Source organism: Orcinus orca, chromosome 4, assembly GCF_937001465.1.
Source record: "Orcinus orca chromosome 4, mOrcOrc1.1, whole genome shotgun sequence".
Lineage (NCBI taxonomy): Eukaryota > Metazoa > Chordata > Mammalia > Artiodactyla > Delphinidae > Orcinus > Orcinus orca.
In genome coordinates, this window is record NC_064562.1 from 121217992 (window position 1) to 121243467 (window position 25476).

The window sequence follows — 25476 nt, forward strand, 5'->3', positions numbered from 1 at the left end:
TTTCCTCTCTGATTTCTTCAGTGATCTCTTGGTTATTTAGTAACATATTGTTTAGCCTCCAGGTGTTTGTGTTTTTTCATGGTTTTTTCCCCTGTAATTGATTTCTAATCTCATAACGTTGTGGTCAGAAAAGATGCTTGATATGATTTCAGTTTTCTTAAATTTACTGAGGCTTGATTTGTGACCCAAGATGTGGTCTGTCATGGAGAATGTTACGTGTGCACTTGAGAAGAAAGTGTAATCTGCTGGTTTTGGATGGAATGTCCTATAAATATCAATTAAATCTATCTGGTCTATTGTGTCATTTAAAGCTTGTGTCTCCTTATTAGTTTTCTGTTTGGATGATCTGTCCATTGGTGTAAGTGAGGTGTTAAAGTCCCCCACTATTATTGTATTACTGTTGATTTTCTCTTTTATAGCTGTTAGCATTTGCCTTATGTATTGAGGTACTCCTATGTTCAGTGCATATATATTTATAATTGTTATGTCTTCTTCTTGGATTGATCCCTTGATGATTATGTAGTATCCTTCATTGTCTCTTATAACATTCTTTATTTTAAAGTCTATTTTATCTGTTATGAGTATAGCTACTCCAGCTTTCTTTTGATTTTCCTTTGCATGGAATATCTTTTTCTATCCCCAATTTTTGTCTTTTATGACATTGCCTCTTTTTTTTTTTTTTTAAGAATCTCGGCCAAGTATTTTACCGAATATTCTCAATTTGGGTTTATCTGTTTCCTTTATTAGATGGTGGCTAAACTGTTGGCAGGTCTGCAGTAAAGTGACTCCTAAACATTTTTGGCAAGCATGCTACAGAGTGGATGTTGTACCCCTCTGAGTGCACCATAGCAGGGAGAACATGGTATCAGTTTTACTCATTATTCATGATAACTTTATCACTAGGTTAAGGTGGTGTCTCTCACATTTCTCCATTGCAGAGATACTCGTTTTCCTTTGTAATAATAGGTAATCTCTGGGAAGCTACTTTGAGACTGTCTTATTCCCCAGTAGTCTTTCACCAATGGTTTTAGCATCCATTGATGATTCTTACTCAAATCAATTATTACTATAGCTATTGTAACATGGTGATTTTCTGTTTCTTTTAGGCCTTGTATGTTTTAGTTGTCCTTCTCTCGTGAACTCATGATAATCAGGCTTCTGCCTTACAACTCCTACAAAACTGCTGTTGTCAAGGTCACCAATGACTTCCATTTAGTACATCCAATGGACAAGTCTCAGTCCTTATTTTCCTTGGTTTATCAACTACGATTGACAAAATTAATAATTCCCTTCTCCTTGATATACTTTCTTCAGTTGACCACTGAGAAACCATAGAATGACTCCGTATCAGTCTCCTTTACTGGTTCTTCTTCAGACTCTAAACTCTAAACATGGAAAAATGTCAGGATTTAGACTTCATACCTCTACCTCTACTGCAATTCAACATGTGACACTTTGGTTCTTCTAGTTGCTCGGGCCCAAAATTCTGGAGTCATGCTTGACTCCTCTTTCTTTTACCCTCTACATCTAATTCATTAGCAAATTCTGTCCACTCTGTTTTTAAAATATACACCAAATCTAGTCACTGCTCACCACTTCCATTGCCCTATCCCTAGTCTGAGCAACTATCGTGTCTGACCTTGACTACTACAGTAGTGTCCTAATCAGACTCCCTGCTTCTACCCTTGCTTGCCTATAGAAATTTTTTCTAAAAAGTCAAATAATGTCACAAAATCCACCTAACTCAAAATAAAATCCAAAGTTCTTACATAGATTATAGAGCCCTGCATACTCTCGCCCCTGGCTATTTCTTTGATCTTTTCTTCTGCCAGTCTCCTATTTACTAACTCTATTTGTTATCCCCTTTGCCTGGAAAACTCTTCCCCCAGACAATCCATATGCCTGACTCAGCCACTTCATTCAGATCTCAAATGTCATCTTATCAGAGAGTCCCTTTCAGATCATCCTATCTAAAATAAGTCTCCTCTCCCTCACTCTTTGCCCCCTTTCTCTAGTTTTCTTCCTAGCCCCTGATGTAGTATATGTTTGTTTTGTGTGTATCATCTGTCTGCCTTCACTGGAATATGTGTTCTGTGGCAGCAGGGACTGCTATATCCCCAACCCTGAGAGCAGTGCTTAGCACCTAATAAATATTTATTAATTGGCTGTTGAAATTCCTCTTATCTGTTAATGATAGAAAGAAAATATTTTTTTCCCACTTCTAGTGAAAGTTTTAGTTTTATAAATGCTCTCCTTTTCCTCTTGAAATGTTTACAGTGTTTCAAAGTATACTTTAGCAAAAATATTATTCTTTTGTGTGGGTTGTATAAATTAATGTGTTATTTATAGTTTTGCTGCTTCTTATTCCTAATCCCAATATGTTTCTCCTCAGTGTTTGGATATGATTCCTTAAAAGGCAACTAAAATTCTCATATGTTAACCTAGTGTTGTTTCTTTTACTATGAATGAAAGTACAAAGTCTTTTGCTGAATCATCCACATAATGGATTTTAAAGCCCATCAGTACAAGTGTTTATTTTAATGTCCTATTCCCTAGGAAGTCTACCTGTTTTCTACTAGCTTATGAAGAGAGGAGTTCTTGCTTCTTTTATTAACTTGAAAGTAAAAACTAATTACATGTTTATAAGATTTGAGTAAACTAGTAGAAATAGATGGAATTTTTTGACTACCATTTCCAGGTGTTTTTTTATTCTATATGTTTGGTGTCTCTGTGTATCATATATGTGGGATCTAAATAATGGGAGGAAATGTATGTGACTTCAAATCTGACTTTAACAGGCTTGAAAGTGACCAAGATATGTTTCCCTGTTTTAAAGAGTGAGGAAATTTCCTCACCTGTTTTGTGGGTATGGAGATATGTAGGTGTTATTCATAAATGCCCTTATGCTACCATGTCGGTATCACAAACATCAGATGATAGATTTTAGGGCTATTCATTAGGGAGGATATTTAGATGTTAATATTATATATTTCATTGGGTATCTAGAAATGTTTAGTTTGAAGCATTTTCCTCAAGAATTCTCATAAGCAATTAGCTGTTTCTGTATATAACTAAACAGAGCATCTATTTTAACTGTGGTGAACACTACTTATGACTCTGTTCTCAGAATATTTCAAAAGTTTACATTAATATGTCATGTCATTTTCTTTTCTAAGTTAATATTCAAGAAGAAATATTATGATAGCTAATGTCTTTGAGCTTCTAAACACAGCTTTCATAACTCACTTTCAAGAAAAACATTTTGGTGCCTTTTGTTGCTTTTTGTTGCTGACTCATTGACTTGAGCCTAACTAGCATGTGACTGGGTTTTGTATATTAAGTAATTTCTGGAGGTCCCTGAGAAATACTCTTGTCCTGAGGTAGGAGGTTGTGTAGTCTGAAGAATCTGGTCTGTGTCTCTGTTGTCTCACTGCATTCATTGGAAGTGAATTTGAAGGATGAGTAGGCATTTTTAAGCAAAGAGGTAGGGTAAAGCAATGTTTTCTAAAGTGGGTTCCTAAAATAGTCCCTAAGGAGAATTAGATAATCAAAGCAGTCAGTTGTCAGATAATTTTGGGAAACACTGTATTTCTACCATGAGACTCTTTATAGAGTCTTTACTCTGCTAATGGGCATTGTGATTCTCTAAAAAATTAGATAATATATGAATTTGCTAAGGCTACCTGATGGAAGCCACTTTGTTTCCCTCCCAATATCTCTTAATATCCTAAGGGGCTAGTGCTCCAAAAACAGTTTGTAATTTCTGGGACAGTGGTATGCATGACAAAGCAAATAATATGTTTAAAACCTCAGAAAAGTGACAGAGCCTGGTGCATTTGGAGAATACCTGGTGGTTCTATCTGACCAAAGAGTGGTGAAAGGGAAGGAGTAAAGAGGCGGCAGGAAGTAAGCTGGGTCAGACAGTGACGTCTCAGTGTTTAAAATCTGGTCTGTCAGCCGGGGGCCATTGAAGACTTGCAGGAAGGGGAGTAGCATGAACACATTTGCATTTTTTAAAAAATGGGTACGAAAAGGTGAGAATATAGGACAGAGTGTTTAATTAGAAGACAGTTGCAGTAGTAAAAGTGAGAAATAAAAAGACTGTGAACTGAGGATATGGCTTTGGGCGGAGGATGATGAATAGAGGATGGTGAATAGATGGTGGTACCATTAACAGAGAGAATTCCAGAAAAGAAACAGTTTTCATAATGGAAGATAAGTGAGTTTGGGTTTTGGACATGTTTGGTTTGAGGTCCCTGACTGGCATAAACAGAGATATTAAAGATACAATTGGAAAACCTGATCTAGATCCCATGTAGCGTTCCAGAGGGCAGTGTTAGCTGAATTACAGATTTGGGTGTCTTTGCTATAGATATGGTATTTCAAACCACTAGAGGAGGGAGAGAAAAAAACACTTGTTTCTAATAAGGAAGGTCTACCCATCCTGTTGCTTCAAATTTACTTCCAGGTTCTTCTGTTCTGGGTTTCTGAAAATTATTTTTAATGATCATGTGAATCTGGGAAGCATTCCTTTACCAAGTAAATGCCAAGAATGCTGTGATTATTTTGGCCATTTGGTTGGTTGGTTGGTTGGTTGGTTTTGTTACGTACATTTGTGCATACTCACACACTATAGTTTTTAATTTGCTATTGACCATTACTTTTGCACTTAAAAGTCTAAGCAATGAAGATATGGAAGTATTCATATTTATTGAACTTTGGTTGTGACCAAAAGGAGCACTTGCCCTGAATATACAGCAACCACCCAGATAAGTCCTGAACTACTTTTTTTTACTATGTCAAAGCCATTTATGCACATATGATTCAACTCCAGCACTCTCATTGCATGACAGTTCCCTGAAAAGTTGACTTTAGCATGCCTTTCATGCTGATTTTGGGATTAGAATTAAGTATATTACCAAAATACAAAAGAATGATATTTGATAATGATGAAAATTTCTCTGCTGTCAAAATACAGATGAAACACATATCTATACCACACAGAGGAAACAGCATAGTGTATACTAAAATAGAGACAAGTTCTATTTGTTTTTTCTAAAAAAGACAGTAAACTTTAACAGACAAATATTTAACAGACAAATTGGTAGTCCCATATATATTTGTGTCCTATTCAAAAAAATTTTACTAATACAGATTTGTGATTGCTGGGGTGGTGGATAGGAGCACAGGCCCTGGACTGAGACTGGCGAGATTCAAACCCTGGCTTTAACATGGAGTAACTATGTGACCAAGGCAAGTTACCTTTTTTTTTTTTTTTCAAATTTATTCGTCTGACAATGAAGTAACAGTACCAACCTCATGACAAAAGATTGAAACAATAAATGAAACATGCTTAGCACATAATAATCCTTCAGTTGTGCTAATACCAGCAAATAAGAATATCCATTCAGTGACTTTATTTACATATTAGTGATAAGGATAAATATATATATATATAAAATTATAATTATCTTCCTCAAACATTCTTTAGCTCCTCTCCACCTGATGACTACATCAGCAGTTCTCTTTATATGGAGTGTCTTTCCTCCTGTTTCCCGTGACCAGATTCTTGTCATTCAGATCTCAGTTTTGTTGCTTGCTCAGTAAGGCTTTTCCTGACCACCTAATCTAAAGTATTCACCAAGTCAATTTCAACCACATCATTTTATTTTAATTTTCTGCATATCATTTATCACTTGATTTAATTGTTTGATGTCAAACTCCCTTCTCTGACATATAAGAATCTCCCTTGTTCACCATGGTGTCCTAGCTCCTTGATCAGGGCTAGACATATAATGAGTGCTTAAAAACTTTTGCTAAATTAATAAACTACTCTGTAGAGGTTATAATGAAAGAACCAGAGAATGGGAGGAAGATACAAAATTCCAGTTTAGGAAAAAAAAGGTCAGTACCTGTCTTACCCTGCTCTACGCAGGCCCTGAATCAGTGTGTCCGTATATCAGTAAACTCCAGCCTCCCAAATGGTGCAGTTTCAGTGCAGCCTTGTTCTTTTAGATCTGTCATCTCTTATGATTTCGTATAAGCCCTGCCACCCACATGTGCAACACCTATTTGGGTCACGGTCCCCATCCCTACCCATGCCTATGCCTGGGTTAGTTACCATAATCCTTTTCTTTCAACCATCCCTTGCTGCTGAGATCCCAACAGTCTGTACAGTTAGGCTCATGAGGTTTAGGACCATTAGAAAGAGAAAAGGAATAGTAGGGCTGGAATTCAAGACTGCCTTTCAGGTTTGTAGAGGAGTCCCTCTGTAACTTGCAATGAATACTACTGCCTTGATCTGTTAACTCTTAGGTATAATAACTATTTTCTATTTTGGCTATTGTCATAGTATCCAGCACCATTCCATGTATAGGTAGATGACTTAATAAATACTATTAAGTGATGATAATCCTTACAAGCCCAATTTAAGATGTTGTTCAGATGATCTATAGCTGCATAAATGCACCACAAACCTTAGTGCATTTAAATAACAATTATCTATTTTATTCACAAATCTTCAACTTAGGTAAGACTTGGTGGGAAAGCTTGTTTGTTCATACAGCATCAGCTGCGGAGGCTTGGCTTCCTAAAGCATGGTACTGTCCAAGAGCAAGTGTCTCAAAAGATAGGACATGGAAGCTACCAGAAATGGGCACAGTCTTTCTTCTATATTACACTGGTCAAGTGGTCATAGAGCTCAATTAAAGGGAACAGACACAGATGCCATCTCTTGATGGGAATACTGTATATTAATACAGTATTAATATTATAAAAGAATATGGAGCCATGTCACCTTAGATATATTCATTTTCATTTTTTTAATCAAAATAAAATATATGAAAAAATCAAACAAGAAAACCTATGGGTCATATCATAGTAGAAATTAGAATACTATGTATATAAGAGAAGTGATTTTTAGAAAATCACTAGACTCCAGGAAAGTTAACACTCACCATTGCAGGCTACTATCATTTAACCGAAATACAGTGAAACACATCAAATTAGAACTCAAATTGAGGATTACTTGAATGATCTCAAAAGTTAATGAAACTATTAAAATACCTTACTGTTGTTAACTTAAGCCTCCAAAAAAAAGAGGGAGAAGAAATAAATACCTATTTTCTAGAGTTAACTTTTTTTGTTCTAAAGCATTTCAATTTGGTCTTGTGGGCAAGTTGGAAGATATTGTGAAATGTTTTTTTAACTAAATTCCAGGGCAAAGAAACAATTACTTTGTGTGGTATAAATAGCATTTGAATGAAATGAAAATATATGTGTTCAATTAACTCTGGTGTCTGGTATTCTGAAGTCAAAGTGTTTTATTCATCTTAGAGAAAAAAAATAGCAGGAATAACAAGTTTTAAATTTTCCACTATTCAATGTATCTAAGCTCTTTTATAAACAAAACAGAAGTTTTGATTTGGCAAATAATGTAGCTATACTTTCTTCAACTATTGTTCCTCAACTGTGCATCTTGCCTAAGTACTTGTAGTTATTGTTTTTTTAAAAGATGCCCTGGAATTAGATATGGAAGGGTGAAGGTGCATGCTATATTTGTCAGCATCTGCAGTACTATAACGAGAAAGATCATCCCAATCTATTTTCAGTTTTTCCTCCTGGATAATCCGATTTTGCAACAGATTGATTGCTCAACCTCCCCATATCACTTTTCTATAAAATTTAAAAGGTTGCTACAGTTCCAAGGTGAGGAAATGGTCTTTTTCTGGAAAGGGTGACACTCGAAGTTCAATTCATTAAACAGAGTGACTTATGAGACCTGCAGATAATGCCTTAGTGATATATTCCAAAATATTGAAGTTCAGAACTTAAATTGAGCCTTTTTACTGGTAAGCCTGCTTTTGGAAATTTTATTTAGAGGAAAACTGAAATAAAATGCATTTTATGACTGATTCTGAAGAATTCACTTTTTTTCCCTAAGATATAATTGCTAGGGATGTCCCTCATTTCCCTCCTAAAAAGTACCTGATTTCCTTGAACAGGTAAAAGAAAAAAAGGACCAGCCCTGAAATTCTGAAATCACAAAGTCATCTGCTTAAGAAATGGCAGACCATATTGCAAAGAAGACTGAACCTGAAGTTAGAAATCCTTGGTTAGAGTCCCATGTTCACTGCCTACCAGCTGTGTCTTTAAACAAATGCTAAATTTGAGCAACCTCTTCAGTGCTGTGTCCTCATTTGTAAAACAAGGAACAGGTTATCCACCTAGCAACCTGACAATATTGAGGTTAGATGATGTATCAAATGTGCAAGTGCTTAATAAATTGCAAAGCATTATATAAACAATTATCAATCATTTTAGAAGCTTTAAGGAAAGAAGTATGGATTCTTGTAAGTTAGGGCTGTTAAAATGTCATTAAAAATACTGTACAATGTGATTAGTAAAATACATCTTCTAAGGTCATATATAATGTTTTTGTACTATTTTAAATTAGGTGTAAGTTCATTAAGGACAGAAATCAAGCGATAGACATCTTTGTGACCCGAACATTGTCTAGAACAGTTCTGTGTAGGTCAAGTTAGTTGGTTGATTTGTTGGTTGAATGATTGATTGATAAAGATATTTTATGAGGTCAGTATTCCTCAATTTAGAGAGGAATAAATTGGCTTCTTTTGAATTTTGAATTTCTAATTGATAATTATTGACAACTCATAATATCTATAACAAAACTATCAGAGTGAAAATGCCATCACATTGTTACAGTATTACTGATTTCATAGACTGCACTGTAGGATGTGTGAATGGGCTGGGGATGGGGGAGAGAGGGAAAAGGTATCCACTGTTGCAAGAGTATTGTCACTCTGGGGTCAGTATGGCTAAGAGGATTAGTGATGCTAGCCTGCAACTGGCTTTAAAAAATGTAAATTCCAGCTATTCTAAATTTTCAGTATTTCCAACAAGTCATTTCCAAAATTTAAAACGAGGTTGCCCTAACCTAAAATGTAAACTTCATGTTGCCGCTTAGTTTCATGCTTCTCAGGAGTTTCTTTAGGAATTTTATTTACGCTGTTCTAGTTTTTGGTATAGCTTTAAAGGGCAGCTTTCTTATTCCCTCATTAAAGTTTTTGGAAGCTTTCCCATCCCCAGTTTTAAAATTGTTTCATAGTTGACTTCCTTTCCTATTTCAATACAGTATATTTTCAAATACAGTTGAATTTGTTTTCATACTTAATATGTGCAAAAGTTAACTTACTGCCTTGAAATGCTAAGTCATAATTACAGAGAAAATTCATTCATTAAACTTTTATTTAGCACTTGTTATATGCCTGTCAGTCTCCTAATACTCTATCCATTTAATTGGGCCCAAGCTTATGTAGTTCCAGGAAAAATCATCTGTATCTATTTCATGCACACAGAAGCAATTTCAGCTAACGGTCCTTTTTGGGTAGTTGGTATAATGAATAATGCCTAGGTAAATCATTTTATAATAAGAAAACTTCTTCAGTAGTTAATAATAACAGGAAATATAATAAATAGTTTGAAAACGTAACTTTTTTCTCTTTTGTCTTTAAAAAAAAAAAAAAACTTATTACAAAAGGAATACATGTCAGTGTAGCCAGGAGTGAGGAATAGGTTTCAAGCGAAGAGAACAAATTTATAAAGCAACTTGACTCACCAGCCATGATAAATTCAAGGAACTATATCCATTGTTCAGAGAGGCTGGAACATAGGGGATATATTATGAAAGTAGCAGAAGGTAAGGTCGGCAAATTAACAGGGCGCAGATTATTAAAGGCCTTTGCCAAGAAGTCAGGACTTTTTTCATAAGGCATAAAGGTTTAAATACCTTTAAGCCTTTAAAGGTATTTTAAGCAAGGACAGGTATTTTCCTAGGCAGTTTTGGAAGGGACTTTAGTAATATACTCAAGAAAATCACACTCAGTGATGAGCTATGGCACAGAGACAGAACCTGGTGAGCACAGCATTTCAGGGACTGCCATGGGGAGAGGAGCCTGGGAAGGAGAGTGGGAAGGACAATCCAATAGGAGACCAAAGGCTTTCTCGTCTAGAACAGCAGAGCTCAAAATGATTCAATGAGCTCAATTTATTCAATTCCATTTTCTTAATTAAATCATTTAATGACATTAGCATCAGTTGAGGTTGAATGCTCCACATAATTTTATGAATAATTCTATCTAATTTGGGGATATACTCTATCCAGAATAAAAATGATGCAGGCTAGCAATATAAAAGAGCATCTTTCGTATGGAATAATGTAAAAATAACAGAGCTGTCTATTCAAAGAGAACTTGTCTCTAAGGAGCTCTAAGCATACATATTAAGTATTAAAGCAAGGCCATGTTTTCTGTACAGCACAGAGAGGCAAGATAAAAAGCAATACCATTTCCCATCTGTCCCTGCCAAATTTTCAGTTCTATCTTATGCTCTACCACTTTCTCATTGACCCTCATTTTCAAGCACAAGTGAGCTAATTGCATTTTCCCCCTAAGTATGCCATATCATATCATGCTTTCCCTGCCATTCATTCTACCTGGCAAGTTTCTGTTCCTCCTTAAAGACTCAGCTGAAATGCCCCACACTTCTCTGCAAAATCCTCTGTGATGTCTCAGTTAGTGCTTTATCTGCAGTGCACATACCTTTGCACATAATGAACACCCATACCGTCTTCTTAGATACCTTCTTAGCTCCTGAAGGACATGGACTGTCTTATTCACTTTGAGTTGTGTCCTCGGTACCTGGACAAGTACTGGGCATATAGTAGGAGCTTAGTGACGGTTCCAAGCATGAAAACCATAGCTACCCTGAAGGTGGAACTTGGCCTTCACTGTCCATTGCCCTATGAAACATGATAAGTGACCATTCATCAGCTTGTCTTAATGTTGTTAATCAGGCCTCTTAAAAACATTAAAAGTTGTGGTTGTCACCTTCCTTCTCACCTGCCAAAGGTTCCATCGGTGCCACCTTGTGTATTCAATTGTCTCACACCTTCTCTACAACCTCTGTACTGCACCCATCACTGTTGAAGAAATTTACTCTTGCTCTCTTGGTTTTATAGCTTTTCAAACAAAAACATATTTTAAAAATCTCTGAACCAGGCTTCCCTGATGGCGCAGTGGTTGAGAGTCCGCCTGCCGATGCCCCGGCCCAGGAAGATCCCACATGCCCCGGCCCAGGTTCATGCCCCGGCCCAGGAAGATCCCACATGCCGCGGCCCAGGAAGATCCCACATGCCGCGGGCTGGGCCCGTGAGCCATGGCCGCTGAGCCTGCGCGTCTGGAGCCTGTGCTCCGCAACGGGAGAGGCCACAACAGTGAGAGGCCCGCGTACGGCAAAAAAAAAAAAAAAAAAAAAAATCTCTGAACCATTAGTTTTAGCCCTTTTCTTTGTCTCCATATTTAATTATATTTTTTAAAAATTCACAGAATGTGGGTGGTATACTACATCTCAAAGAAATACTTGGAAAACAAAACGGCAAATAAAGTCTAATATGTATCCAAGCACCCAACCACTTTCCTTTTACCAGTATATTATAATATTCAAGGTACTTTGTTGCTTCAGACTAAGAAAGAGTAAATTAAGAGCTGCCTGATCTTAAGCACAATTTACTAGACTGAACAGGTGTCCTGGCTGCACATGTGCACATTTTCCATCCATGGCTTTTTTTTTTTTTTCTGCTTTATTTGATGCTTTGAACTGACCAAAGATGCGGATGTCCTAATATGGCTCTTCCTTAGTTTAAAAATTGTCTCCTTTACTTTTCCTTGTACTTTCTTTTTGGGTAATGCAAACAACATTGAAGTTGTCTAATCAGGTTCCTCCTAACTTGAATTAGACAAGGAGAAGACTCCACTGTAGGAGGATTACATTGCAGGGCAAATAAGATCATTTGTATTAAAACATTTGATTCTTGGGTTTTGTTTTTCCATGATGACACCTAAAGAACCATCGTTTTTAGTCAAGTTAAAAATATAGGGACTTCCCTGGTGGCACAGTGGTTAAGAATCCACCTGCCAATGCAGGGGACACAGGTTCAATCCCTGGTCCAGGAAGATCTCACATGCCGCCGGGCAACTAAGCCCGTGCACCACAACCGCTGAGCCTGCGCTCAAAAGCCCACGAGCCACAACTACTGAGCCTGTGTACAACAACTACTGAAGCCCGCGCCTAGAGCCCGTGCTCCGAAATAAGAGAAGCCACAACAATGAAAAGCCCGCGCACCACGACGAAGAGTAGCCCCCGCTCACCACAACTAGAGAAAGTCCACGCACAGCAACAAAGACCCGACGCAGCCAAAAATAAATAAATATGTAAATATTTTTATGCTTGTAAATAGTGTCAGGCACAAGAATGTTGGATATAAATAGAAAGTAGCTTTTGGTTTTTAAATGAATATGGTGTCTCAGAATAACACTTTATTACCTTGTTCGATGTGTTTAAGACCCTACTCACTTATAAAACTAGAATGGTGAGGAGGAATGCTTCATTAGAGGCAGTTTTTCCATAAAGCACTGAGGCATCATGCAAGTGTATTTTTAGCCCAACCTGTGAATATTATGGGCACCTTAATAGTCTCTCTATTTAAACACAAACCTGAAAGGTACCTCTTTGCCTTCAACCTTCATTTAAGCACAGATTCTTCATATGCAAAGAGGCAGGCTTAGCAAGAAAAACAGATCTTCATCAACATTTGCTTTTGAAACAGACCTAAGAAAGTTAGGTCATTCTAAATATCTAATAGAAGTACAGTACAGAACTTACTATTAGATATTCCATTAAATAAGTCTTATTTTCTTATCTCCTTGTTCTTAACAAAAGATAATTTCTTTTGACTTTGTTTTATGAAAATTCTTTGTCTAAGATCTGTTAAGAAATCCACAAACAGAGCAAAGTCTAAAATGCTTGTGCTCATTTCTTGCCTCGTGGTGGCTCCATTTAATAGCAGCATTTGTGACTCTCGCTCTCCCAAGGGCCTCAAAAGTACTTTTCCTTTTTGCCTTCTGATCCTCCCCTTCTTCCTCCCCTTCCTTGTTCTTATTCTTCTTCCTCCAAATCAAAACTGCATTGCCATAATAAAAATAAATAATTAGGTGGATTTATGACTGAATGGATAGAGGGATGGATAGATAGATAGACATGTGATGAACCAAGCCTAGTAAGTTGCTAATGGTAGAATCTAGGTGGAGGGTATAGAGCTATTCACTGAATCTTAATTCTTTCAACTTTGCCTTGTGTTTGAAAATTGTCATAATAAAACCTCTTAGGAGTGGCTATCCACTGAAGGTGGGATCACAAGGGCTTTCACTAACTCTGTGTAAATATTTTGCCATTATATTATTAGAGAAAAATGAAACTAATTTTTTTAAAGCTACATGAAACTGTCTTCACAAATGAAGTCACCAAACGATTGATTTAAATGCTTTTCATGTTTGAAATTCACATTAGGCGATGCTAAATAATTAAGAACACACACAATGATTCAGTTGTATGATGATGACCGCATTGTTACAATAGGAAATTGGTTAAATAAGTTGTGTATAGATAGTTAATAAAATACTATGCAGCCATTAAAACTTGTAGAAACAAATTCATGGGCACAGAAAGATTTATATTATAATGTTTCCTATACCATCTAGAAAATTATGAACTTATGGGTATAGCTGGAAGTACATATATACAGAAATATTACCTATGAATTATGAGATAATGGACTTCTTCTCTTATATAGATCTTTTTAAATCCACATTTTCTATTTTTTCCTAAAAGTTTCCCAGTGTTTTAATTTTAGTAACGTAAGAAAGAAGGAAAACAGAAAAGAAAAAATCCATGCAATTTTTCTGTGAAAATGGAGTGGGGAAACTTTGTATCTGTAAATAATTTTTGATCAAGCCAAAAAGATTATCTGGGTTTTTTCTTTTATCTATATCACTGGGAGCTACTCTTACATTTTCTTAATCTTGCTCTTATGAACAGTGCATTTGAAATATGTAAAAACAAATAATTTTATGCATTCTTCTGAAGATATTTTAGTGGACTTGACTAGTAGCTTTTGAAAGAAAAGTAAGGATGTTTTCATGCTGCTAGGCCCAAGGCATTTTGTACTTGGAAATGCCCTGGCCTCAATCCCTAATTGCATTAAATTTCTGTGTCTGACACACTCATGAGGAAAGGAAGTTTCAAAGCAGAAATAAGAAAATCTAATTTATTTCTAAATACAGTAACCATTGATATATTTTAAACAATGTGACACCTATGTTCCAAGTGTCCTAACTAGAAGAATTAAGAGATCACGGATGTGCCAGTTAAATAAGTAAAATGTTTTTATTGTTATAGGTCTCTTTTCTCCAAAGCGATTTAAGCAATGTGCTGAAATTAGGTAATCTTTACACTATGTCTCTGAGAGGGATCGAGGGAAGAGATTATTACTGTTAATTTTTATTCATCCAGTAAACATTTATTGAACACTTTATGACTCTGAAGTTAATGTTTCACTTACTGTTTCCTCTCCTTCAAAGACATTTTTTCATAGATTTTCTGTTAATGACTATTGAAAGAAAAGTTGGGTAGGAATAAAAGTAAAAAGAAGCAAAATAGAGTTCACCTCTGGGTTCCAGTTCTCTAATCCTCTCATGGAGGATTACATGGAATGTGTAATCCACTTACATCTGTACCGCTCTTCCTGTAGGCTGCTAGTCTAGTCCACGAGTGCCATCTCAGTCCCCTACAACATATAACGTGTCATTGTCTTCATCTTTTGTCTTTCCCAGGTAAAATGTCCAGTGATCGAGCTTTGAGGAAGCAGCAACAGTTAAACAACCTTGTTTATGTGGTGACAAATCAGGCCAAACCTGGTGACAGAATTGTGGATTTCTGCAGCGGTGGGGTATTCTATATCTCCTTTATTCTCTTTAGCCTTTCCAAGACGATGTGGCTTTACTATACTACATTAAAGGTCATGTTTTTATTTGGCAAGATTATTGTCTCAGAATAAACAAAAACCTTAGAGACCAAAGTTAACTTGTTTCTTTTTTTTCCTTTTTCAGGGCCATGTTGGGATTGTCCTTGCTCACATGCTGCCATCATGCCAGGTAAAGTCTGAATAATAGACAAAAGGAAACTACACAATTCAGTTAGCTGAGTCTGGCTTTTTCCTCCTCTTTGAGTTTATAATCATTCACCCAGGTCAAATATGTGGCACAGGCATTTTATATTTCTTTGAAATAAACTTCTAAGATTCAGAATCATAGGGAAGAAAAGTAAGTAGGACCACTACATTTTTTATTTTTTATAAAAGGGCTGTATTTTTAAATAATTTTTAAAAGAAATAATTATTCCACTCAAATAAAATAATTAATGATGAAGCCAGTTTAATTGTCAACATAGTTTTATACTGGAAATACTAGGTTCTGAAACTTGTTGAGCATATTCTTTGGTAGCTTGATTTTTATTCATTGTGTCAGAATTGTAACAACAACATTTTTTAAAGAAAAAGAAACCGCAAATCTACCAACTGATCCACCAAATGCATTTCTCCCCATGTTCTTTTTGTCATTGTTCATGAGGATGCTTATTGCTGCAAATTCTAAAAATTCAAGTACAATTTCAGTCACCTGCTTTCACTCAATCTTATATCATAAATGTTTTTCACTATTGCAAATAGTTTCAAATATCATCATTAAAATATCACTTAAAATGTGACTGCATAATATGTTTTTAAGTAAATGTACCATAATTTATACGATTGTTGCCACCATTTGTTAGAAGTGTGTGCTGCTTTTAGTCTTCTGTCATATTAAATCATTTCCTCACAGTGACCATCTTTCAGCATAGAAGTCTAGAATCTGATGATTGAACCGGGGCAGATCCTTTGTTTGTGAGCTCTCCGGAAATTACAGAATAATTAAAGTGATTATTCTCAGAAGAAAAAATGTGGAAGAACTCATAGACTAGCCAGAATGATATGTAGCAGAATGATAGAGAGTAGAGAGTATTTTTCTTTATCTTTCTTAGAAAATAAAGAGCAAAATAAATGAGGAATACTGAGAGAAACAGGCAGATGTTCATTTCATCACTAAGGAAAACAACAATTTCATGGTTGGAGTAAGAGGAATAAAGCTCATAGAGCAGAATCCTGGAGATGTAGAGTCAGGCAGGGATATGGTGTCTTTTTTACCCTTCCCAACAGCTCTGGAAACTTAGAAATGTTGAAACTGGAAAAGGGAAGTCTTGACTGGAATAAAGGCTGGAAAACCTTTGACCCCAAGTATCCTCTGACAGGCTTTTTATACAAAGGGATCCAGGAGTTTTCCATAAAGACAAGCATAAGGACAAAATAAGGACCAAACTAGGAATGATAGTGATGAAAGTGACTCAACTTTGCTGCCCACTTTTCTCCATCTAAACCAGTGATGGTCTCCCACCTTCCTTGGCCAGGATTGCTGTTAGAAATTCTGAACTGGTTGCCCTGCCTTCTGCCTCTCCCCCACCATTCCATACTATGCATTGCAGCAACCAGACCTCCTTTCATTGCACATGATCTGGCTCCTGTTACCTCTCCAGCCTGATTCCTACATCCCACACCCTGTCTCCCTACCTCCACCGTCACCATCACACACTGTACCCCAGCTATACCAGTTTTCTCAGTTCTTCAAATACACCATATCTTTCTTACCTTGGGCCTTCATACATGTTTCTCTCTCTGCTAGAAACACACCTTTATTCCCGCAGCTGATTTCTATTCACTCTTCAGGCCTCAGTTAATGTTACTCTTTCACATTAAATGACTAAAACCTCCCTTAGTCTGCGTGCTCTGATAACACATTATATGTCTTTCATTAAACACTTATCACTCACTGCATTATAATTGCCTGTTTCACTTATATCACTATATCTAGGAGCTTCAAGAGTTCAAGGACCTTGTTCTTTTTTTTTTTTTTTTTTTTGCAGTACGCGGGCCTCTCACTGTTGTGGCCTCTCCCGCTGCAGAGCACAGGCTCTGGACACGCAGGCCCATACCTCAGCAGGCGGACTCCCAACCACTATGCCACCAGGGAAGCCCTCATTTTTGTACTATATTATGTGGCCTACTTCCTGGCATAGGATAAGGATCAATATAATATGATCTACATTATTAAAGCTAGTAAACACAGTAATAATACTTTACCCTAATGTCTGAATTATGTTACTGAATATACTATTGTTTCCTGGGTACAATCTAGGTTACATTAATAGAAAACAAGGAATTATCATTAATTCGTGCTAAGAAGAGAAGTGACGAACTAGGGTTAAGCAACATTTGGTTCATTCAAGCAAATATGGAGTATTTTACAGGGACATTTAATATTGGGGTAAGTAATCAAGCAATTTCAATTTCTTTAATTAACTAAATAAGAATAATAATATGTCTTAGAGTAAATAAAGGTGATAATTTTATTTTCTTTGCTAAACAAGAAATTTATAACTTTTGTTTTCTGTCTGTAAAACCTAGCCTATTAATGAATATTACTTCATTCACAGCATATCATCATTACATGGTAGAGATAATATTTGTTCCTCTACCAGACAAGAATTTTATTTTCTTCACTGCAGAATCTCCAGTGCCTAAAAAATTGTTTGACACATAGCAAGTACTTAAAAATAGTTACTAATTGAATGAATAAATGAATTCTAATGAAGGTGACTTCTCTTGGTTTATTTTACATTTTTAGAAGTTAATGAAAGAAGAGAAAAACAGAGAATAAAATAGGACAATTAGCTTGTTAACAGCCTGGAAATACTAGAGTTGCTTTTAGATAATACTTTCTTTAGCAAGGATTTAATATCTACATGTATTTTAAGTTTCCAATAGACAGAAAGTATATTGGTGATGTTTCTGAAACCTTCAGATCAAATTGTTACTGTTTGATACTACTAAAAAGACCGAAGATAAAGTGATTCTGCCAGTTCACTTAAAACCAGGGTTGTATGCTCTGGTGGAATTTGAGTTTCATTAAGATGTTAACATTGCTGCTGCTCTTGTATCTGTTTTAAATAATTTTTTCTTATTTTTATAGGACTAAGTGCTCAATATAGAAAACTACATAATAATATAAAGAATCACCAGTATTTCTGCTAGGGAGAGATAAATACTGTCAAAACCCTTTAGTCTTTATGTATTTATGCACACAAACAAATGCATGTTTACACATATGTTAACATTATTGAGGTCATACTACATAGGTCCTGCTTTACCTGAAATTGTCATAAATACTTTACTCATTAATCATATTTCTTTTTTGTTGTTATTATAATGTAATTGTTACTATTATATATATCTTATGCATCACTTAAGATTTTTGATACCTTTGCCTAATCACTTTCTAGGTAGGTTGTGCTAATTTGCATTCCCAACTGTATATGTTCATATAACATATACAGTGGGCTTGTCTAGGTGGAATTCTTGTCCAGTCTCAGAAGTTCAGACCTTTTGTAGTACTTATGATTTTTGTCCAATGAAATTCATTTCTTAAATACCAACTACTGCAAAGTTGTGGGGTTTATTGTTATTTTTATAGCCTAAAAAGTATACAGTTTGTTTCCTTTGTAGATATAATATAGATTGGTTATCTCAAGCCAAGCTTATAGAAAGAGAAGTAAACTTTTACGAAAACTGTTAATAAGGATATTCAGGAAAATATAGACATCTGATATAGCAAATTCAAATTAAATATATATTTATATGCTGCTTAAATTTTACATAAATGATGAGGTAGAGGATAAAGCTTCTCCCACAAAACAAGCCATTAAACCAATGCCCATGTTACCAGTACACCAGGCAGAATGTATAAGGTAGCAAGATACTGCTGCCTATTTACTCACCTCTCAAATCACAAAATTCCCGGCCTATCAGCCATACATCTCTTTACCCTTCTGTGGCATAAAGGTGATAAATCATTCTGGCATATTCTTGTAACTTTCAAGGTCATATAATTCACTAACACCAACTAACAATGTATATGTCTTTTGGGAAGTGATATTTTTCCCAAATATCATAGTAATGTATCCATAATGGGTTTTTTCTTTCATAATTACTTTGTCAAGATATATGGAAAATGAATTAAAATTACTCGGAGGGTTAAACCAAGATTAGATTTACTCTCAAGAATATAGTTTGCGGGCTTCCCTGGTGGTGCAGTGGTTAAGAATCCACGTGCCAACTCAGGGGACATGGGTTCGAGCCCCGGTCCGGGAAGATCTCACATTCTGTGGAGCAACTAAGCCCATGCACCACAACGACTGAGCCTGCGCTCTAGAGCCCGAGAGCCACAACTGCTGAGCCCACATGCCACAACTACTGAAGCTTGCGTGCCTAGAGCCCGTGCTCCGCAAGGAGAAGCCACCACAATGAGAAGCCTGCGCACCACAATGAAGAGTAGCGCCGCTCGCCGCAACTAGAGAAAGCCCGTGCTCAGCAACGAAGACCCAATGCAGCCAAAAATAAGTAAAATAAAATAAATAAATTTATTAAAAAAGGAATATAATTTGCCTAGGATGATAATTGAAGTATTGTCACTAGATAAATCAAACTAAATGCACCAGTGGCTCTAACTCTTGTATTAAATAGATTCCAATGAAAATACTGTAACTAGAGAGGAAATCAGAATAACAGGTATCAGAAATGCATGAAAACTCCATTAATTCACAATTTTGTGGTATTTCAAATAAGGGTTTAGTTGGCATTTATCTTTGCCTTTTTCGTCTACTGTTTTTCTTTAGACATAAAAGTTAATGATGTAAACAAGATTTTAAGGGGAGAATTTTAAAGTCTTTGAACCAACTATCTTGCAGAACTTAAAACAAATCATTTATACATGAGAATTTAAATACTAATTATTATTCTTATCTCCATTAATACAAAAACCTATATCAGGCAAAAATGAATAGATTTACTAATGTTGTTAAACTAGTGTGACTTGAAATAATGGAAGAGAACAAATCTAAATATTTTTACGTCTTTAAACAAGGTCTTCCATCACCCCCAAGGGCTGTGCCTCCCCCGTGTAACCAGAATCAATGAGGTAATACAGTGTTTGTTCCAAAGAGCATTTTGTAGTTTCTGATTTACGTTGTGCTTACTTGAGAAATATATTTCTTTAGAAATACAAATGTCCAATAAGCTTATAAATAACATTCAAAGTCTCTAGTAATCAGATGCATTTCAACTTGAACAACAATGATATTCCGTTCTTGCTCTTAACATTTGCAAAGATTTTTAAAATATTATTACTGTAAGGCTTTTAAAATATTATTGCCAGCAAGGCTTCAGTGAAGGGGGCCTAATCATATGGGAGCTTTGAAATTTTTCATTTACATGATATTTGTAATGATTTGTTAATGACATGAAATGTTATAATGGTAAACAGAGAAAATTATATAAACATAATGGTTAAGTGTATGCATTTTAACATTGAATTTAACTTGTGCTAAAGTCTCAGCTTGGCCACGTACTAGTTTTATGGCCTCATCCTCAATCCTCAGTTTTTTCATCATGACATGGACATAACATATCTGGCTCATGGGATGTTGATACAATGTGCATGAACCACTTAGCAAGTTGCCTAGCATTTAGGAAGTACTCAAAAAATTGGTCCTCTTTTTACTCTGTGCAGTGTGATCTCAACCATGTGAAAACTGCTTAAAAAGGATGAGAGGAAATTATGCTAATATGTATTTTTTTAAGGTGGCTATCTCTATATACTATGTATTTTTCTTTATTCAAAATTTTCAAAATATTCCATATTTAACATGTTACCATTTTTATATTCAAAGAATGTAAGCAGTAAAAATAGAAGAAATAAATATATGTGCTTAATATTTTATAGACAGATACCTAGCTTATTTAGCCAAGAAAGGCTAATAGGACCCTAAGGATTACTATAAGATATCTAAAAGAATTCTGAACATATAAGATATGTATATAATTATATATGTATATATAAGTTCTTTTAAAACAAGTATTTGATTATCATAGAAATACCTTTTGATTTTGTTTTTAAATACAAAACTCTTTTCAAAATTGAGAAACATCTGAGAAGGTTTCTTTTCCTTCCAGTTTGAATGTATGCAGCTGTATGACCCTGAATTGAGTATGTGTTATGGACTGAAAGTTTGTGCCCCACCTCCACCACCAAAAAATTCATGTGTTGAATTCCTTAACCCCTCATGTGATGGTATTAGAAGGTGGGACCTTTAGGAGGTAATTGGGTCATGAGGGTGGTGCTCTCTGAGTGGAATTAGTGCCCTTATAAGAAAAGAGCTTGTGCCCCCTCTTAGCTCTCCACCATGTGATGATACAGTGAGAAGACAGCCATCTGCAAACCAGGAAGGGGTCCTCACTAGACATCAGATCTGCCAGCACCCTGATCTTGGACTTCCCAGCCTCCAGAACTAAGAAAAATGTTTGCTGTTTAAACCACCAAGTTTATGATAGTTTTTTAAGAGCAGCCCAAACTAAAACAGTATATATCAATTATCATACCCTTAAAGGGCAACTCAGAAAAGATTGCTTTAAAAGTGGACTTTTTAAGGCTATTTTTTAAGAAGTCTATTATCACCTTCTTGTCTAGTGCAATATAAATAATCTTCCTTGTGAAAACTTACTTTATAAGATTTTACTTTTTAAGACCTAATTTATTATGTGTAGTAATACCTATGCTCTCAAACAGATAACAAAAACCTTGTTGTCAAACAGTATTACTGAAAGGGCCACGACTATGGAAGAACACACTGTGCATTGAGAAACAAAAACTGTGTCAGTGCTGAACAGCTTGCCCACCGAAATGTTTTAGTTGGATAATTTCAATAGTAACATAGAGTCATCTCAAACAGGTGATAAGGTATTGATTTCTAACAGTATTGGTGAATATTTTCTATTTATCAATATATATCAAAATCTCTAAACAGTTTATTTTTGAGTTATCTGTATTTACTTTTTTCTATTTCACCCATAACAATTTTTAATATGATTGTTTATGATTCATCAGTGCTGAGTGCTTAATTACAAGCTCATTTCTAGTTATGTATGTTAGTATACAATTAGAAGAAGCATATACAATTATAGAATGTAATTCAGTAACACTTTTGATGAATGATTTATGTAATCCTTGTTTTAAAGGGAAAGGAACTTGAGAAATTATATATTCTGCAAACACAATTTTTAAAAAATCATTAAGGCAATGAAGGACTTTCCAGGTGAAGGTGGCAGATAGAGGTATTGTACCCCCCTTCTCCCCAAGAGAGATCAGACCCCCAAATAACAAAGAGAACAAGAACCAGAAAAATCATACTCCATCCTTAATGAAACAGTGTTCAAGATTCTATAACTTGAACTACAATATTTGAAGATAGAAAGCAGACTGAAGAAAAAATTAGTGAGTAGAGAAGAGGAAAATCAAACTTAAACGCATGGGGAGAGGGAGGGTCAAGAGGGCTATCAGGAAGCAAGTCACTTTGCTCTCACAGAATCCCAGAAAATTTCAGGAATTCAGGATACCAGAAACCACAGAGGAAGGGTATAAGAAGGGGCTGGAATCATGTTTAATTAAAAATTTTATTTAGAGACCCAGATTCCCGCCACCACCTTGTGTAGGCAAGTAACTATTTCCCCCAACTCCTGCAAGAGACCGGAAGTTTATTCTATGAGAAAAGTGTAATAGAGACTCCAAGTATAGGGAGAGAAGGGCGAGAATGATGTGACACCAAAAATAAGAACTAAGTGCCCTTAATTCCAGAATTCCTTCAGAATCTAGAATCATCTCCTCAATCAGAGATTAAAAGAGCCTCCTTTACGGAATCAGAACTATCCCCAGAGAAAATACTATAGCTGTAATTTAAAAAAAAAAAAAAGCCAACTGGCCACCTGGTCACCCAATCACTAAGGAAGCCCACCTTCAAGCCTTTCATTCAGACTTCTGATCAACTTTTTAATGATTCACTCTTATATGAACTGACAGCCAAGGAATATCAAAACGTGGAAAACTTCCAAAATAGAAAACTTCCAAAATAGAAGCCCACCTTCAAGCCTTTCATTCAGACTTCCAATCAACTTTTTAGTGATTCACTCTTATATGAACTGACAGCCAAGGAATAACAAAACGTGGAAAACTTCCAAAATAGAAGAGACCAAAGCAACAAACACAATGAAAGGAGAGATCAGAAAAGATCTTGCATAATGAAACAGGGATAGAATGAAAAAGAAAAGCCATCAGAGAACAAGAAAGAACTTCTAAACACGTTAGCCAAAATAAAAAGCAAGTAGAAAATCTAAAAGATGAAGTGTAAGACATCATCTGAAAAAAACAGGACAAAAAAAAAAAAGAGAGATAGGAGCTGAAAGAAGCATTTTTTTTTCAAATAGAAATCTAGTCCATGAATCCAATACCTCAATATTCTCAATAATAGGAGAACCAGAAAGAGAAAACAGATAAAACGGTGGGGAGGAAAATATCAAATAACTAATATAAGAAAATGTGTCAGGATGTGTTTCTCTTGACTGAAAAAGCCCGCTTAAAAAATGACCTAGGGGCTTCCCTGGTGGTGCGGTGGTTGAGAGTCCACTGCAGGGATGCAGGGGATGAGGGTTCGTGCCCCGGTGTGGGAAGGTCCCACATGCCGCGGAGCGGCTAGGCCCGTGAGCCATGGCCGCTGAGCCTGCGCGTCTGGACCCTGTGCTCCCCAGCGGGAGAGGGCACAACAGTGAGAGGCCCGCGTTCCACAAAAAAAAAAAAAAAAAAGACATAAAGCAATGCACATTTTTATAGGAGAAAAGCATTAAAAAAATTTTTTTAATGGAGAAGTGTTGTGATAAAAAGAAGTTCCTATCAGCTTCCAAAGAGAAAAAAGAAAAGAGGTCGCATAGAGAAATTCTGGAATCAAAATGCCATCACACTTCTCAATAGCAACATGGAAAGCTAGAAGACAGTGAAGCAATGCCTTCAAAATTCTAAAGGAAAGTTTCCAACCTAAAATTTTATGCCTGACCAATCAATCAATCTTGTATGAAAGTAATAAAGAAAATGTCAAGGTCTCAAGAAAATGTGCATCAGGAAACTATGTAAAAGAGTGCTTCAGGGCTTCCCTGGTGGCGCAGTGGTTGAGAGTCCGCCTGCCGATGCAGGGGACGCGGGTTCGTGCCCCGGTCCGGGAAGATTCCACATGCCGCAGAGCAGCTAGGCCCGTGAGCCATGGCCGCTGAGCCTGCGCGTACGGAGCCTGTGCTCCGCAGCGGGAGAGGCCACAACAGTAAGAGGCCCGTGTGCCGCAAAAAAAAAAAAAAAAGATGTGCTTCACTAAAATAAGAGAGTAGGGCTTCCCTGATGGCACAGTGGTTAAGAATCCGCCTGCCAATGCAGGGGACACGGGTTCGAGCCCTGGTCCGGGAAGATCCCACATGCTATGGAGCAACTAAGCCCATGCGCCACAAATACTGAGCCTGTGCTCTAGAGTCCGTGAGCCACAACTACTGAGCCCACACGCCACAACTACTGAAGCCCACGTGCCTAGAGCCGGTGCTCTGCAACCAGAGAAGCCACCGCAATGAAAGGCCTGCTCACTGCAAGGAAGAGTAGCCCCCACTCACCGCAACTAGAGAAAGCCCGCGTGCAGCAACAAAGACCCAACGCAGCCAAAAATAACTAACTAAATAAATAAATTTAAAATAAAAATAAAATAAGAGAGTAGGTAATAAAAAGAATAAGTGGTATCTAATCAGGAGTGGGTGAAGAGAGTTCTTGGTATGATGGCAAAGGGAAGTCACAGGACCAGACAGAGCTAGGTAGCAGGCAAAGAAAGCAGTGAGTCTATGTTTTAATAAAAGGTCAGGAGGCCCAGGAAAGATGTCTTCAGGAAAAAAAAAATGGAGCTGGCCAATTATTTGACAGTTTTCACACAGTGAAAAATTTTACCATAGAGCATTTTACAGAACTTCTGTGCAGGAAAAGTCTTGGATGTTTAAAAAAAAAAAAAAAATCGTACGGCACAGTTAGTTTTGATTTGAAAGAGCAATATACATTGATTATATAGAAAAACAGAGATGGATTTCAGGAAAGAAAACCAATGAGTTGAAAAGCATTAGCTTTGGTCACCAGATTTTCTTTCGGGGTAGAGAAGTGTGTACGGAACAAGGAACTTTTTTTGTCATTACATGCCTTTTAGCATTATTTGAGTCATTACATGCCTTTTGGCCTTATTTGAATTTTAAAGCCAATTACCTATAACATAATTGCATGAAAGTTTTTAAAGAGGAGCAACAGAAGCGCACAACTGGGACCAAGCTTTCTTCTAAGATATCTGGTTAAGAATCCTTCTTTGAGAAGCAAAGGCTCAGAGCATGATTGGGTTGGGGCAAATTTAGAGGTCATTCAGTTCAACCTTCTCATTTCGTAAATATAAAAGTTGAAGCTCCACCTGGGGAACAGGAACATAGCAAGTTAATGTGAGAGCTGGGACTAGAATCCAGTC

The 25476-nt window shown here is 36.3% G+C and overlaps 1 protein-coding gene across 4 annotated transcripts in view; it reads left to right on the forward strand.

Annotated features, from left to right (window-relative positions):
* Positions 1–25476, forward strand: part of GSTCD (glutathione S-transferase C-terminal domain containing) — a 130690-nt gene that overhangs the window by 87202 nt on the left and 18012 nt on the right. For 3 of the 4 annotated variants that reach the window (XM_049709489.1, XM_049709488.1, XM_033427815.2), the window contains exons 6-8: positions 14748–14863; positions 15024–15068; positions 17199–17327. In XM_049709489.1, coding sequence (XP_049565446.1) covers positions 14748–14863; positions 15024–15068; positions 17199–17327 — 290 coding nt within the window. Of the gene's footprint in view, positions 1–14747; positions 14864–15023; positions 15069–17198; positions 17328–18032; positions 23508–25476 lie in introns of those variants that run through there. The other variant, XM_049709490.1, reaches the window with a different exon arrangement.